General features: G+C 35.1%; 3 protein-coding genes across 5 annotated transcripts; 2 read left to right on the top strand and 1 right to left on the bottom strand.

Moving 5' to 3' along the window:
- The first annotated feature begins 54 nt into the window (after positions 1-54).
- LOC144834606 (uncharacterized) lies at positions 55-3,239 on the top strand. The gene is made up of 4 exons (XM_078689477.1): positions 55-236; positions 679-2,016; positions 2,193-2,283; positions 2,665-3,239. The coding sequence occupies exons 1-4, from the start codon at positions 170-172 to the stop codon at positions 2,897-2,899; spliced, it is 1,731 nt and encodes a 576-aa protein (XP_078545603.1). The 5' UTR covers positions 55-169; the 3' UTR covers positions 2,900-3,239.
- An 85-nt stretch (positions 3,240-3,324) lies between these two features.
- Positions 3,325-9,110, top strand: LOC144834607 (uncharacterized). The gene is made up of 4 exons (XM_078689478.1): positions 3,325-3,764; positions 5,386-6,753; positions 7,005-7,098; positions 7,602-9,110. The coding sequence occupies exons 1-4, from the start codon at positions 3,695-3,697 to the stop codon at positions 7,732-7,734; spliced, it is 1,665 nt and encodes a 554-aa protein (XP_078545604.1). The 5' UTR covers positions 3,325-3,694; the 3' UTR covers positions 7,735-9,110.
- Positions 9,055-15,683, bottom strand: LOC144834602 (uncharacterized). 3 transcript variants are annotated; one of them, XM_078689469.1, is made up of 5 exons: positions 15,410-15,651; positions 13,490-14,863; positions 11,758-11,845; positions 11,066-11,080; positions 9,055-9,535 (listed from the first exon to the last, which is right to left on the bottom strand). In XM_078689469.1, the coding sequence occupies exons 1-5, from the start codon at positions 15,468-15,470 to the stop codon at positions 9,175-9,177; spliced, it is 1,899 nt and encodes a 632-aa protein (XP_078545595.1). In that variant the 5' UTR covers positions 15,471-15,651; the 3' UTR covers positions 9,055-9,174. The 3 variants fall into 3 exon arrangements, with proteins under 3 accessions (XP_078545595.1, XP_078545597.1, XP_078545598.1); XM_078689472.1 differs by lacking the exon at positions 11,066-11,080 and adding an exon at positions 10,337-10,374 and having other exon boundaries at positions 9,397-9,535; positions 15,410-15,683; XM_078689471.1 differs by lacking the exon at positions 11,066-11,080 and having other exon boundaries at positions 15,410-15,650.
- Between the last annotated feature and the right edge of the window lie 609 nt (positions 15,684-16,292).

Raw genomic sequence — 16,292 nt, 5'->3', positions numbered from 1 at the left:
TTTGTTCTGACATACCTAATATTTCAAACCTTTTGTTGTACAGTATCACCCTGTATTGTTGTCAACGATTTGGATCAGTGATTCGTAAAATGTACAAGTCGATCGAGTTTATAATCTTTTAAAAACGATTTCCTATGTGTGTCTCAGTTGTAAACTAGGGGGAAACATTATGGCTAATGTCATTTTCATGTGCATTTTTAGTAGTTTGTTTTCATTATGCTTCTCTGCACAAACAGGTAAGTGAAAGAAAAAGACAGTGACAGCGATTTTGTGGTAGGCCTATAGCATTACAGTACAGAGTGCTTTTTAATTTGTTTTGTAAACGTTCTGGCATTACGGTACATTAGTACACCTATCCTTCCAGCTGATTCTCAGTACTTCTATCATAGGAATATTTGGTAACACAACATCACATGTGTTTCACATGTATCTAGTACAGTAGTAACTTAATCCTTAACCTTACATGATACAATCAACACTTGTTAAATAGGCCTAAATGTTACCAAATATTCTTATGATACTTGGAAATAGATAGTAGGCCTATGTGGAGATACAGCATTGGGGAATCTGTCGCAGATGCCTAATTGAACTTATTAATTGATTGATTTCAGTGTAAATTTGTCTCTGTAAGTAAAGCCAGACCTAAAGTAATGAAGTTTTCCATTTTCTATCTCGCAGATAGCAACGAATTCGTATTTCCACTCCATATTCCAACACTAACTCAAAACGTGCCAAACCTGTTGTTTATCAACGAAGGAGAGACGGTCGGCAGTGCTTCTATCTCTATACCTCAACTTTCTATAATTGAAGATATTTCTGTAGTTTCGCAAGAAACATTTTTGCTGTACTATGCATTACGAGGAATCTTACAAGAAAATGACATCATACTTACCATCTTCATCCGCACTTCTGGTACAATTCGTCCGTATGCATCCATCCGGCAATCACACCCGTCAATCTCAATTCAACCCATTTCATCTGCTGGAAAAGAGTACCACGTGTACGACTCAAAAGGTTACGATCTTAATTCCTACTGCCTAGATATTCTGTCACTTCACAACAATACGAAAGTTGAAATATTCCAAAGCATACGTACCGGGAAAACGTCGAGTATATCTACTGATATCATTTTGGACGAATTTGAAACAAACAGAATTTGCTCAATTTCTGAAAATACCCGTGTAGTATCGTCGACCCCATTCGTCTTAACCATTAGCGGTGACTACGAAATGACTGGAAACCCTAGTCTAATTGACATGCTTGTCGCGTACTCGTATTGGGGAAAAACGTTTACAGCTTATCCTCTTTTGCATCAGCAACAGTTTCGAACGTTTTGTCGAATATTTTGCGTAAAAAATGACTGTACTGTTTATTATCAGGATCAGACTGAACTAATTATTTCTGTAGACACCTACATGGATGTTGAAGTAATGGATCCTTTTATTCTAGTCTCCAACACACCAGTCTTTGTCACTCTCTCAGCGTTTGAAAAATTGCCATTTTACAATACGACACACGAAGAAGTTAAGATCGACCCGACTTTAAACATGCCTGTTATGCCATCTGAGCAGTACATTTCTAAAATATATATTAACCCCTCCAGTGAATCAAATGAAAGTGCCATAATATGTACAAAGTGTTCATGGCTCTCACATATTACCTTTGACGATGAAGCATTGGCCAGTAAACTAGACGTAGAAATAACAACGATAAAAAACGATTCAAACGATTGTGTTATTACAGTGCCAATAAAACCAGAAACAACACACGAGGTGCGTTCACACTTACAAAGCGCTACGTTTACCGCAATGATCAACGTTACTAATGTGAACACATATTACGTTTATGTGGTCCATGGTTTTGACAAAACTCTGAACTGTAAGACTGTCATTTTTGGTCATGACATCTATGAACATGAATGTGACGTCATCGTTTTCGAGAAAAACACATCTTGCTCAGGTCCACCACTGGATTGCTATCAAGAAGAAGAAACATGCAGCTTCTGTTTACGGCTATGTGAGTCGAGTTCCAATGTTCATTTTTACGTATAGTTTAACCAAATGTTCAATCCGAAAGATGGTGTGCTGTGGTAGCAGGCTACAGATACAAACGAGACGAAGAATAATAACATATTAATGATATTAATAAATAATACATTTTTGAAGAAATAATAATATGGTTATTTTTCTTAGATGGTTTGATTGGTTTAGGTATCGGTTCTGCTGCATCCACTATCATCATCAATGTCATTTGTCAAGTGTGGTACTGGCCCAAACGAACAAGGTAAATAATATTCTTAACTGAGCTAGCTGAGAGGTAGAATTGGTCTAGGACCAACTTGAAAACAAATAGTTCGAGTAACTCAATGTTGTAATGTTTCTTTCTTTTTTCTTTTATTGCCCACAAATATAAGGTATAAACATTGTAACATAAATAAAACATAATGTATCAAGGGAAGATAATAATAAGATAATAACTCATACTATAATGAACTGTTCACAAACTCGTTATGCTCTAAAGGCTCTCAATGGGCTAGAATGACAATTTGCGCACGAAACTATGTGCATGTGTTCGGTTTGGCAATCTGTCTACAACCAGGCGTAGACGGAATGCCACAATAAGAATAAGGTACACATTTTCCTTGTTTTCATTATTACATTATAGGAAGAAGGAAATGAAAATGATAACAAAGAAGGTGAAAGAAAGGGAAGAAGAAATGGAAAGAGATGAAAGACATCGAATTAGAAATGCAGAAATCTTTCAAGAAAGAAGAAGAATAGCGGAACGTATTATACAAAAACCTACTGACAACACCATGTTTTACCAATTGATTGCCGATCTGGGAGGAGAATCGAACGAGCAGAATGGCTCAGCCGTTAAGACAGGGTTACCGTCATAAAACCCGCGATTGATGATCATTCTGTAACCTCAGAAAATTATTTTCACTTCTAAGTAAAGTTTGAGAATTTATTTTTGATAAATGTACAGTATATTGTCTAGATGTTTTTAAAAATAAAGTAGAATATAGTAATTGCTCCTTAAATGAAAAATCATTTTCATCTAAGTTAAAAGTTTGAGAATTTTTGCATCAACATAATTCGACCTACCGCTTGTGTAGATTTAAGCATATTCCGCTGGAATTAAAACAAATAAAACCATGTACCTGCGCCTTTTATATGTACAGTATATTGTCTAGATGTTTTTTTAAAAATAAAGTAGAATATAGAAATTGCTCCTATCTAACGATAGTCTAAAGAGTAGACTCTGTATCTATTAACAGAAGAAACTATCACATAATACCATGATTATGCGTTTTATTGTTATACCTTTATATACTTCTATCAGTTTAAAATTCAATACAAAACATCGATACGACGTGGGTTGTCATGCGGATAAAACTTTGACAATAATCTTCAAAAAATCTTTTATAAAACGTAATAAACCTCAATAATAGAAATCCTATACAAACACAATCCAAACAACAACGTTGGAATCTAATAATCAGATTTGGTTAAACTTGAAACTGCTGTTTTTAAAGTTCCTTTTACCGTGCTTAGCCACGCGAAACACCGTGTTCAATCAACAAAAACTAAATATACTGTTATTTGAGTTTTAATGGGGTTCTTGGTGGGGTTTATAATACCTTTCACTGTACACTAAAATGTGAATTCTGACATGAAATAATACTAATAGGATGGTAGGCCTACTATTGAAAACATGGATGGTCGGTTTGGCGACACTGGTATGGAGTTCTGCTTGTCATGGTAAGACTTAGACCTGAACCTATTATATGTTAGGCCTAAATAGTAGAGATCAGTAATTTAAGAAAAGCTTGTCAGGGCCTTTGTAACTTCGGCCTGCATAATGAGTTACTATTTTAGGCTAGAGTATGAATAATGATAGACTTGAGCCATTTATAACAATGTTGGCTCACTAATGTAAGTTTGGTGGCACTTATGACCTAGAGACCAAAACTAATAAAGCATCGTTATATGGCATGGTACATTAATTAGTAGTTTAAAATGCTGTTCCGAAACCATAGACCAAATAATAATGAGTGTTAAAGTTATCTAAAAACGTTATATAAACCAATTACATTAATTAAAACGTACACATTAGGCCTACACATCACTATCAAGTTTCTAATAGAGGAATATTGCTAAAACATAAACACATTACATTTACTATATGATTAACTAACTACTATATCATTAACTAAATGATTATACTTGTTGCAGGATTTAGCTTTTATTATTATTTAAGTATTATTTTTAGGCACAACTTATCAAGCTCTTCTATTTGTTTCCTTTTCATCTTTATATTATGTATTTATATATTGTTGTATATCTTTATGTTTGATGAATAAAGAATATTTGATTTGAAAAAAAAAATTTGATTTGAATACATGTTCTCCTATGATGTACAGACACGATCCTGTCATATAAGTTACAGAATTAACAAAGTAATAGACAGAGCATGGAGAGATGCAAGTTTAATCTTTACAAAGTGTTCAATCTGTCGGTGTACCATGACAGCGTTGATACCCATTGTACAACAACTAAATACAATTCACGTTTTGGGTTTTCTCTAAATTATAAAGTTAGACTAAATCTAGTAGGCCTCCTAGTTCCGTAATAATTTGTTGATAGTCAATATTATAGTCATAGTATCTTTATTATGTCGATTAAAAAGAATTAACAGAAATTTTCTTTTGAAAAACTGGCATATCATCCTATATTATAATAAATAAAACAGTAAAAATACACAGAAAATTGCACCAACACAGAAAAGCACTATAACAACACAAAAACAACACAGTTCTCTCATAAAAAGTGAGATTAGATTAAAGATTAAAAATGACTTATTATAATAATTATTCAATATTGCACATTTATGGTAATTGAAATAAGTTTATATATTTACCACGATGAAGATGAAACTGTATCTCTCCTGCAGATAATAGAAAATACAGATGATAACCTGTAAAGAATAGATCACAGGTTCGAATCCTGCCAAAACATTATTGTATACTACATTTTGATGAGATTTGCTCGATATTCTGATACCAATGACAATGATTACATTTCAGAACTGTATTAAAAGATATACATTTGCTTTTTCGTAATAATATTACGAAAAATATATATATTATATTATATGCGATGATTATAGGAGCACTGAACGCCAAGCTAGTGGTTTGGAGGTCGTGGGTTCCAGTCCCACCCGAGAATTACTTAGTATAAAGTACAAATTATGTCATAGTAGGGTTAAACATATGACCAGCACTGTTTCTATAATGCAACACAAATTAAGATAATTCTAATTGTATTTCTCGAACACACACTTTTTTGTTTCGTTATCTTTAAACTTCGTTTCATTTTCTAGGAGAAGCAACAACCGGAAAAGAATTCATTGCTATGTTTCTTCAGATGAACGTAATAGAAAAAGACCCAACATTCATCGTGAGCACTACTGATATTAGTACAGTGGTTACAATAACTATCCCAAAACTTGATTATACACAGGTGTATAACGTTCCTAAAGGCTCTAAACTGGAGATTTCTGTGCCAAAAGCAATAGTACCGACTTCTGATGGCGTCGATAAGTTAGGAATTTTCATAAACAGTTCGAATCCGATAACTTTATGGGGAGTTCATGACGCAAGTGACAGGTCAGTGGACGGGTTTCTCGTTCTCCCCACAAACGTTTTAGGTCGTGAATATTTCGGCGTTTCTTTTGAGCCGCATTCAGGCGCAGAACTTGGAGTTGTCGCAGTTGAAGATGGTACAAGCATATTAATTAATTTTAACCAGCGGTTCTTTTATAAAACACATTTTATATATCCTACAATACCACTGAGAATTACACTTAATAGATTTGAAACGCTTTTTATTAATTCGTATGATGATCTTACTGGGATTCGTGTTGCGGCATCTGCGCCGGTGGCGGCATTTTCGGGCAATCAATGCACGTTCATACCAGTTACGTCGAATCATTGCGATTACACCGTGACGCAGTTGATACCCTTTAGCAGATGGGGAATGAACTACATCGTTACGTCATTCTTAGGACACACGGATTATATCATCAAAGTCGTGGCTGGTCGTGTGGGTACAATTGTCAACATTGGGGAAGGAAAACATCGGTACGAACTAAACCAACTGCAGTCTGTGACTTTAAACCTGCACTCTAGTGAAGTTATTACTGCTTCTCATCCGATCATGGTTGCGCAGTTCACTTCTGCGCAGGCTCTGGTTGATGGAACTAGTCATGCCGCGATGACCGTGATTCCATCAGTACGACAATACACCAACTCCGCTGTCATTGCTACAATGGTCGACGACCAACCAACTCAACATTTCTTTAGTCTTGTTTCAGCTTGTTACAACTTTCGAAACCAGTATATTCTTCTTAACGGAATGCCGATAGACTTTAATACTACAAATATATACTTATCAGACGCGGAATATTGCACGAGCAAAATGGTGCTTAATTCTGACTACAATACAATCACAACTTCTGCACCAGAGGCATTGTTTTATGCTGTCATAAATGAACGCTCTGAATTTTTCTCAACCGCAAGAGTTGCTAATTTCCAACTACCACAGACAACATGTGTGACAAAAAATGAGTATGACGTGAATGTAACTCATGAATGTGACGAAGAAGTTGTCATTTTTACATATTCTTGCCCAGAACCATGTCCAGTTGATGATGAAGAAGAATTGATATGTGGTACTTGTTTTGATGGATGTAGGTATCGTTCTCTCTACCAATACTTTTCTTTTATGAATCATCTGCAAAAGCCCATCTGGTAGTAAAGTGCATGTGTACAGTTTGAGCATCTATAATTAATTAAACACCAAAAGCCCGGAAATTACTTAGGTGCATGTGATCATCTTCTCCTCTATGACCTGAGAGTAACGTGATTGACTCTGGACACCCATGTGGCACAGCCTTAAATGAAAAGTGTACAATCTGTGACATCATCTTTCTCTTTTCAGATGCTATATTTCTTGTCATATTTTTATCATCTGGGCTGACCATTTGTGTCGATCAGTTCATCAAGTGCTGCCGGGCTGGTGGCCAAGAAGAATGGTATGTTACAATATTAGAATGATATGACTAACTATTTCTTTCTTACGAGTTGTTTTTTCTTTCGATATTACGTATAAATATTATCTTGTTTCAATTTCCGACTAGGAACTAGTTACGTTATGCTAATTCATTGTGCGCATACGAGGACATTTATATGCCCTTCTTTACTCTACATGACTACTAACAACACACAACGCGTAACTGTACTAGGTCGTTGCAAATAAAAGCTCTGTCTACACTATCAAACTTTATGTAACAAAACAATGTGATGTGCCCATATATGGACATGATGATGTCATATCACTACCATATTTGGGCACATCACACTTTTTTATCAAACTAGTTTGAGAGTGTAGCCAGGGCTTTAGATCAGAAATACAGAATAAAGTGGAGAGTTTAGAAAAGAGTGTAATTCTCGCGATACGATTCTAGCTATTATGTTATTCTATCAAAACTATATGAACAATATGTTTATACTGTATATTACTGTTTATCAATTACAGGGAAGTGGAGGATTGGAAAAGAAGGGCTGCCATGATGCAGAAAGCATTCGATACTGGTGCCTGGGATCGTCAACTTGAAATCATCAGGAAAAATGAAAGAAGGAAATTAGAAATTGAATTCGGTGACGCTTAGAACAATTCGGTGACGCTTGAACAATTCGGTGACGCTTGAACAATTCGGTGACGCTTGAACAATTCGGTGACGCTTGAACAATTCGGTGACGCTTGAACAATTCGGTGACGCTTAGAACAATTCGGTGACGCTTGAACAATTCGGTGACGCTTGAACAATTCGGTGACGCTTAGAACAATTCGGTGACGCTTAGAACAATTCGGTGACGCTTGAACAATTCGGTGACGCTTGAACAATTTGTGTATTGAAAATAGATCAACATGAATTATATGAGGTTGTAGGCCTATGCCTTCATTATTGTTTAATCATACAATATAACAAGTATACAATACAAAACGTTAATAACCTACGAATAACATTTTATATTGGTTGTATTCATAGAATTATAAAATAGTCTAAATATTAAAATCACACCTTTGGCTCAAACTAGGATATATTGTCAATTAAAAAGTTTTAAACTTACTAAAACACGAGCATAAAAGAATCTTTTATATTGATGAACAGGTTTCAATTGATAATTTCATAAAAAAACTTTAAAATGAATTAAAATTCGTATGCAGAGCAACCGGTTCCTATTAATTTATATGAAATTAATTTTGATGTAGCTCCAAGCTATCGATTACCATCGATAACATTACAAATAAGTATTATATACATTGATTAAGCCACTTTAACACATTGCATCAAATTGTCCATTAATTTCCATTCTGTTTCAGTCGCAACAATACATGTTCTGACTATGATCAAATTCTCCTATTAACAAACGTCTAATATAAAATAAACATAGGCCTACTGTTTAGCTAAACAAAATATTTACCCTATAGAAGATTTCCTTTACCACCATTATGTAAAAAAAAGGTCGTAAGGCCATATAAACTCCTGAAAACATACTGATTCCAAAACGTTTTATTTTAGATTTTGTTTATTCAAATGAATTGTATAGTCGCGCAATCCACAACCTGAAAAAAATACTAATATGTCAATACTAATATGTCTTTGAATGCATTTCAGGTGCAACGTCACACAGAAGCTGTAGGTTTACAAAGTAAAACTATATATTTGTATCTATATTCAATACGTTAAGCTCTGTATACACTATCAAATGAGTTTGACAAAAAAAGTTTGATGCACCCAAATATGGTAGTGATATACCCAAAAATGGTAGTGATACGATATCATCACGTCCATATATGGTCACACAGATTTTATTGTCACATAAAGTTTGATAGTGTAGACAGAGCTTAAATAACAAGTAACATAACAAAATTCATATAAAATAGGCTAGATACTTTAGTCAATTATAGGATACCGTAATACATAGCCCTACATACTGTACAAAATGATTATGAATAAAGAAGTCAATATGGACTACGTGATATATTATTCTCGCCTTTCTATTTTACGTCTGTAAAATCCTGTCCTTCGTCCACCTGTGTGTAACTACACCTTAGATTCATTATATGCTAATGATACGTACGAGTTAGTATCACTTTCACTCTCCACTCCATCCGACTCATTTTCCGAAGTAAGATTTGAATGGATCCGTTCACTTGTGCCGCGCGGAGATGGAGGAGGTGGGTAAGAGAAGTCCATGGGAACGCTAACAACTCCTTCGACAACGATAGACGGCTTACGGTCATCTTGCGGTGGCGGGTTTTCTTCCTCATTTTCTTGTTGTTCTTTGGTTTGTTGTTGGAATTCATTTTCCATACTTCTCAGCCGTATGGCCCTTCTGCGTTCTCGTAGTTCAGATATACTTGTTGTCCATTTTTTGTTCCCTTTGGCGTCTGCATATTTAGGACTAAAATGAAAATAACAACATTGCTATTATGTTTTTATTTAAATCAATATACATGACAATATACATATTTCCGAAATAAAAACGTGCTGAAAATAACACCATAACCAATTACCCAAAATGGTATTAGGCTATAATACATATACGGTAGGCTAATTACACCATATGCCTCAATAAACAGTACCCAATAATAAAACTCCTGGTTTGACACATCCTATTCAAGGGAACGGTAGCCCTACCATTATAGTGAAAAGAGGGGGTTTTAACAACAAGAAAATCCTTATTTATTGGACACTTTTAGTAAGGGACACTTCTTGGGTCCGAAATGTGTTCCTTTTAACATTTGTTAACTTAAAAGTAATGTCACGAGTACCACAGAATAAAAATATAGTTTTAAAAACCAACGAAAAATCAATAATTAAACCAACAAAAAATATAATCACAATTAAAGAAAAAAACATTAAATTTTAATATAATTTACACACCTTTGACCGATTCACCAATCATACTTAGGCTGAGAAAAATACTAGCACTTAAAACGTAATATTTTCCGTCTAAAGTGAATACCACTTAAGTAAAATTTTTAAAATTGACGTGCTTAAGTGTGATTGGCGAATACAGCCACTAATAACATATACATCTTGAATAGTATAAAAAGAAGCTTAACCGAAATAAATATTGCCCATTTTACATTGTAGGTGAAGTTTTTAAAATAAAAAGTATATAGTAAACCTGATATTGTGAAATGGGTATTGTATATTATTATTATGAATTTCGAATGTAAACCTGTATTCATATTGATGCCTTATTCACCAGATCAGTGCTTTTGTCCCGTTTCTAAACTATGTATGTAAAGAATAGAATCATTGCTGTTATTCTTTGCTATAATTAGCCTACAGAATTTAACCATTTCGTGTACAGTAATTCATTACAATAATATGACTTCATTCCCACTTGGTACAACTTGCGCAAGTATTGGCTTATAAATCTTTCTGACGAAATGAATTACATTTAAAAAAATATTAAATTTAATAGTGGGAATATCTAAATATTTAAAGGAACACTTAAAGATATATTGTCCCCTGAAAAAATTATTCTTAAACAATTTTTTTGTTGAATACGCCATTTTAATGTCACATAATAGTTATTCACTTTGACCAAAAATTGGATAGGAAAAAAATGTATTTACAGTACTTCAAAAAAACTGTAATTTAAAGCAAAAAATAGTCAAATTGGCTGCCAGCCAATGGGTTTTTGGTTGAATTTAACGATTTATTTTGTCATTTTATAAGTTTTCGGGTTTTTTTTCTATGAAAGTGATTAACTTTATTAAAACTACAAAATAACCTATTCAAAATTCTGAATTAATTAATCTTCATTTTATTTTTTATGTTTTTTGGGGACAAAACATCTTTAACAAACACATTGTGCAAAACCTTAAAAAATATCATAAGCAAGAGGGCAGTGTTGCTTATAAAGTCAAAGAAAATAGCCTAAAAACGAAAATATATTACACAATAATTTGAAACCTACTGTAAGTCATCGATCCTATAACGTTCACGTTTAAATAAAATGAACATTACATTAAATACACCCTTATTATGGATACGTGGTTACCAAACTTAGGTGTATGTTAGTTTCCTTATGTTCTCTCTAGGCCTATAGTCGTATTATCATCATCGTCGTATTTCCTTACTTTCATTATTTTCATCTTCTACCACCACCACCACTTCACTCCTTCCTTAAAAATTCTTTCAAAATCTTAACCAACATCATTTTCATCATCATCATTATTTTTTTCTTCTAGCACCGCCTTTGTTATCTCTCTTTTATCACCATCATAATCAACCGAATCGTCGTCATCATCACCCTCATCATCACCATCATCATCACCCTCATCATCATCATCACCCTCATCATCATCGTCACCATCATCACCCTCGTATCATCACCCTCATCATCGTCGTCATCATCATCATCCTTATCGTCATCCCCATCTTTATCATCGTCATAGTTATTTTTATATAACACCTATATTTTCATTTGATTGGACGATTGTGGGTGACATGGCGTGCAATATTACGCACTATTGAACGGTTTTTCAATAGTAGGCCTACTTCGCCACGTTGAAATATAACCGTTCATCATTCATCTCATGCTATTATTTGTATCATTCCACTCATAAATATTCATTATTTGTATAATATAGGTCATGTGTTACTTACGGTTCAGTTGCCTCCTTAAAACATCGAATTATCAAATCAATACAAATAGCACCGCCAGCCGAGAAAAGAGCTATTACAAACACTTGTACTAACAAATTAGAGATGACATTTATGAATAATACAATATTATTGAGATATTGTGATTTCTGTTGAGCATATGGTTAATAATAACTGTTATATATTATTAATAATACTGCTTAAACAAACCGTCAAATGATTGAATAGGCACAACAACGGCTGCCAGTTGTCATGCATGTGCCTCAGTCGGAAAAAGCACCGCGCCGCAACACTCGAAACCGCATTTGAATAAGCACTCTATACACTGAAGCGCGTCACCATAAAGCGTCGCGGCACTTATTTTCATTCATGGTAAACATAATACCATGAATTAATAGCGATAATAAATATTAGCTTAGTAAACAAAGTTGAATCAAAGTCTTCGGCTACATATTCAACACAGCACGATGGTAAATGCAAATTTAATTTTTACGATGTAATTGATACAACCATTGTGTTTGACCAACAAAACACTGTCTGGTTTGAAATTTAACAACACGATAACCGAAAGTCGGCTTAAAATTGTAATTTCTGAAAGCAGAGAATGTACTCATAAGGCCGATTTACACAGACTATGTTATTCCTTATGACTATTACACACAACGCGTAGGGGATGAGCGGTTTCCGCTCAGGAAAGATACAGATTCTACGTGGAACAAACTACGCGGTTTCCGCTAACCGTACAGCTCGTCTGTGTAAATTGAGTTAAATTGAATTAACTTATATTTCTTTTACACATTCGTTTTATTTCCAATGAATTTAGAGAGGGTATCTTTTGGTCCGTCTCGGAATTTCTAATCACTTTGTAAAACGTGTTATAGTTACGGTAAGTAGGCCTATGGGAAGATTAGGCCTAAGCCTTGATCGAAAGGCAACGCGAGGGTGGGAAGGGAGTTCTGATTGGATGAACTAACGTATAGGCCTACACACCAGCAACATCAATGTAACCTTAGAACCAGTATAATATTAAATATTTATTATACACAAAACTCTGTTATAAAGATATACGACTTGAAATAGAAACCGCTCATTGGTTTACTAACCTTTGGAAATGGCTATACGAGGACATTTAAGTAATACGTTAGTAAAGTTACTTCATAAAATTAGCCGTAATTGATAATTTGTTAAAATATTGTATTACTTTGTGAAATTATAAATTGTTTACCTTCGCCATATAATCGCCTTCGCCTAAAAATAAGTAAACAACATAGAATATGTGGTGGCCTCCCCCCGCCTAAGACTACGGTTACCGATTTTGTTTTCTCTTTTTAAACATTTCATACGCATCCAATAGCAAGCAACTCGCCAATTACAGGATGGATAAACTATTTTATAATTTATCGTGCTTATAATCTAAGTTTCAATTGAGGTGTGGAAAGAGTCGTGAGTTACAATCCGAGATGCACTTGGTCAGGTTTGAACCCTAGACATTGGAAGGCAATCACGTTAAACACCACCTTAATGCCAATTTACACCCACGACGAGCGGTAACGGTGAATCTATGTTATTCCTTATGACCATTTACACTTTACACACAACGCGGAGGGGACGGGCGAGATACCGTAGATACAAGACAGGTTCTACGTGGGACAAGCTACGCGGTTTTCCGCTTACCGTTATCGCTCGTATGTGTAAATTGGCCTTTAGACGTAAAAGTAGTATAGTTTATACTTACAACTCGTATATCTACCGCATGACTCCTCGGCTTCTGCTTCTAAGGCCACCTCAGACGGCGGACATACTATTACTTTAACAGGAACGACTTCCTGGTGACATCCATGTTCGTGAATGCTGCCATCTGGCAAAGACGTCTTACAGTTCTTCGGTTCCTGACCTAAAGCAATTGGAAATGCGTATGACGAGGTTGCAGTAAAAGAGTGCAGTACAGAAAAAAATCCCGAACCACTTACAAAATGCAACCCTTTGTGCGGAATCGATGCGTGTGCAAAACAATACGCAGCGTTGACAGTTTCTCTGAAGAAATCGGCTCTTGAAGCGTCAATCGTTGTTTGATTTATTGCGTCACAACGAGTGATAATTGTTAACAAATTCGTTAGAGTAAAATTATCGGCTTCATTAAAGGTTGTAAAAGTTGCTACATCTATATATTGTCCAATTGGTGACACATTATTAATAGACATATCTGTGCCTTTATTTCCGTTCTTTTTAGTTTGTGCATATTGAAATATAGAAACTGGATAATCAGCTACAACAAACGACGTATCGTTACCGTTAAGGGTAATTTCATGGTAATTTCCAACGTCTATTTGAACTTCATTTGTAATGCTGTTCGTCGTATTTATAATCAAACGCGTTTTATTTCTAACTACAACGCGAAAAGCGTTCCACGAGTAGTCATCATCTGAATAAGGCACAAGAATAAACTTGTTACCCCATGTTTTAAAGGGCGTTAACTGTTCTACAGTGTGATCTATCCTGTGGCTGGGCCGTTTCACAGCTCTGTTACCAGAAAACACAGCTACATTTTTATCAGAGGAGACAACACTTCCAGTAAGATCTGCTAGTCCTTCGAACATCAACGCTTCAAATTTATTTAAATCAAAACTAATCACCCTTCCTGCTGGGATTTCAACATAGTCATATTTCATTGCATGCGAAACACATACTTTTACCCTAGTGTTATCTTCCACCGCTATCATCACAATTTGTGACGCAAGCCATGGTGACTGGGTCGCTGCTACATAACTAGTCCCCAGCGTATTCAGTGGCAGCGCTAGAAAACCACCCACTGCATTCTGGTGCGCATCATTTAAACCAAAAACCGTAATTCTGACATCTGATTTGATATATACAGCGGGGAATGGAACGTCTCTCTTGGTGGATATAACTTCAACGGGAAGCACAACACGTTGAAATGATTCTGGATGAACGGTGATATTTAACGTATCCATGTATTTAATGTTGATAGTGACGCTTGCGTTCATATTTGGCGAATCATTCGTCAATATGACAGAAGGCCCATGTGTATTGTCGTAATTATTTGCAAATGCAATTAAGAATTCATGTCCCCTGGTGTCCAATTTTGTGCCTGTAACGAAACCAATAAAACAGTGCATCCAGTGAAAGAACCCCGCCAATATTTTTTTTTTCAAATTTCGTGCCAATGATTTTACTGGAGAAGTATTCTAATTACGTGAACCCAAAGAATAAAAAAAACCATGTGAAGTGCAATACAAGTATCGTATCTACAGTGATCTACCCCTCCTTCATATGAATATGCATTGAAGCTATTAATATACGCTTTGGTTGATTACTCGTGACGTAAATTTAGGTATTAATTCTCTAACTAAAAATTAGAAACACTTTATTATATATTTTCTTAACATTTTTGCTGGGTCACAGAAGATTCATTTCCAATCTGTTATGGTACACAAAGTAATGTGTTTTCAATACAGAATAAACTAGTCTATCGTAGGCTTATAAAAGAATGGTACTGCATGCATTGCGACTGTGTAATCTTCGCCTCATTTTAAACTTTTGGTCCGCCCAACAACACCGAGAACGCCCCTATTTCCCATGAAGACTAAAAACTACTAAACATTACACCGCAGGCCCAATTACCAGAACTACGTACCTGCTAACACATTCGCACACAAAATCAAACAAACTAGAAAAACCAATATTGTACAATTCATGATCACAATGATGACAGCTTGGATGCTACCTGAAGTTACTTCTTAACATTGTCCGCCGATATGCAGTGGTTGTCTGACACAAGTAAATCCTGTTTGTATCCAGAAGAGTGGTCTAATGTCGTTAAAATCATGACAAGCAACAAGTCTCCTGATGCCGCGAGAACAATGTCGATCTAGACCGTTTATTCATATACCAGCAAATGTTTTAACTGTTTTATTGTAGTCGATCAGACCGACTCATCAAATAATGAAAATGACACACGGCCTAATTAAAAATGAATATGTATATATCTGACATATGGTGTTTAAGCAAATGGTTTTATTCGTGCTTGCGTATAATGGGAGTGACCTCTAGATTTTCAACAACCTGTATAAACTATTAGTATTAGGTAATTATCATTATTGGTAACGCTGGATGGAGGAAACGTGTTTTCCTCATTTTTTATGACAAAAGATAAGCAGTTTACGTTAACTGGCGGCGAGACATATAAAACATAGGCTTAATTAGAAATCGATCTCCAATCACTGTACGGTATCGTACGTTTTTAAATTAATATGAAGATATTTCCATGTTGAGCCTACGGTATATATGATTTGTAGTGCTACGGAGGTTGGTGGTTACGGAGGTTAGTGGTTACAATGCAACTTGTCAATCTAAGGTTCCTGGTCCAAATCTAGCCTTTTTTTTACCATATTTAATATATATTTTATATATATTTAAGGGTGATCCATCCAGCAATTGCTGATCATTAGGGACCCTCAGAGGTTCACAAGACAAACATATACACAAGATGCTCTACATAAACAAATTCTTTGGGAGTG

The sequence above is a fragment of the Antedon bifida genome, chromosome 2 (genome assembly GCF_963402885.1).
Source record: "Antedon bifida chromosome 2, ecAntBifi1.1, whole genome shotgun sequence".
Taxonomy (NCBI): domain Eukaryota; kingdom Metazoa; phylum Echinodermata; class Crinoidea; order Comatulida; family Antedonidae; genus Antedon; species Antedon bifida.
This window is presented reverse-complemented; position numbering and strand designations above follow the sequence as displayed.

Excerpts from the sequence above, each read along its gene's own strand:
- LOC144834606 (XM_078689477.1), top strand. The coding sequence starts at position 170 with ATGGCTAATGTCATTTTCATGTGCATTTTTAGTAGTTTGTTTTCATTA. Across the intron at positions 237-678 it reads ATGCTTCTCTGCACAAACAG|ATAGCAACGAATTCGTATTT; the intron begins GTAAGTGAAAGA and ends TCTATCTCGCAG. Across the intron at positions 2,284-2,664 it reads TACTGGCCCAAACGAACAAG|GAAGAAGGAAATGAAAATGA; the intron begins GTAAATAATATT and ends ATTACATTATAG.
- LOC144834607 (XM_078689478.1), top strand. The coding sequence starts at position 3,695 with ATGGTAGGCCTACTATTGAAAACATGGATGGTCGGTTTGGCGACACTG. Across the intron at positions 3,765-5,385 it reads ATGGAGTTCTGCTTGTCATG|GAGAAGCAACAACCGGAAAA; the intron begins GTAAGACTTAGA and ends TTCATTTTCTAG. Across the intron at positions 6,754-7,004 it reads TGGTACTTGTTTTGATGGAT|ATGCTATATTTCTTGTCATA; the intron begins GTAGGTATCGTT and ends TTCTCTTTTCAG.
- LOC144834602 (XM_078689469.1), bottom strand. The coding sequence starts at position 15,470 with ATGAATTGTACAATATTGGTTTTTCTAGTTTGTTTGATTTTGTGTGCG. Across the intron at positions 14,864-15,409 it reads GTGTGCGAATGTGTTAGCAG|GCACAAAATTGGACACCAGG; the intron begins GTACGTAGTTCT and ends GTTTCGTTACAG. Across the intron at positions 11,846-13,489 it reads ATGCGGTAGATATACGAGTT|TACAAGTGTTTGTAATAGCT; the intron begins GTAAGTATAAAC and ends CTAATTTGTTAG.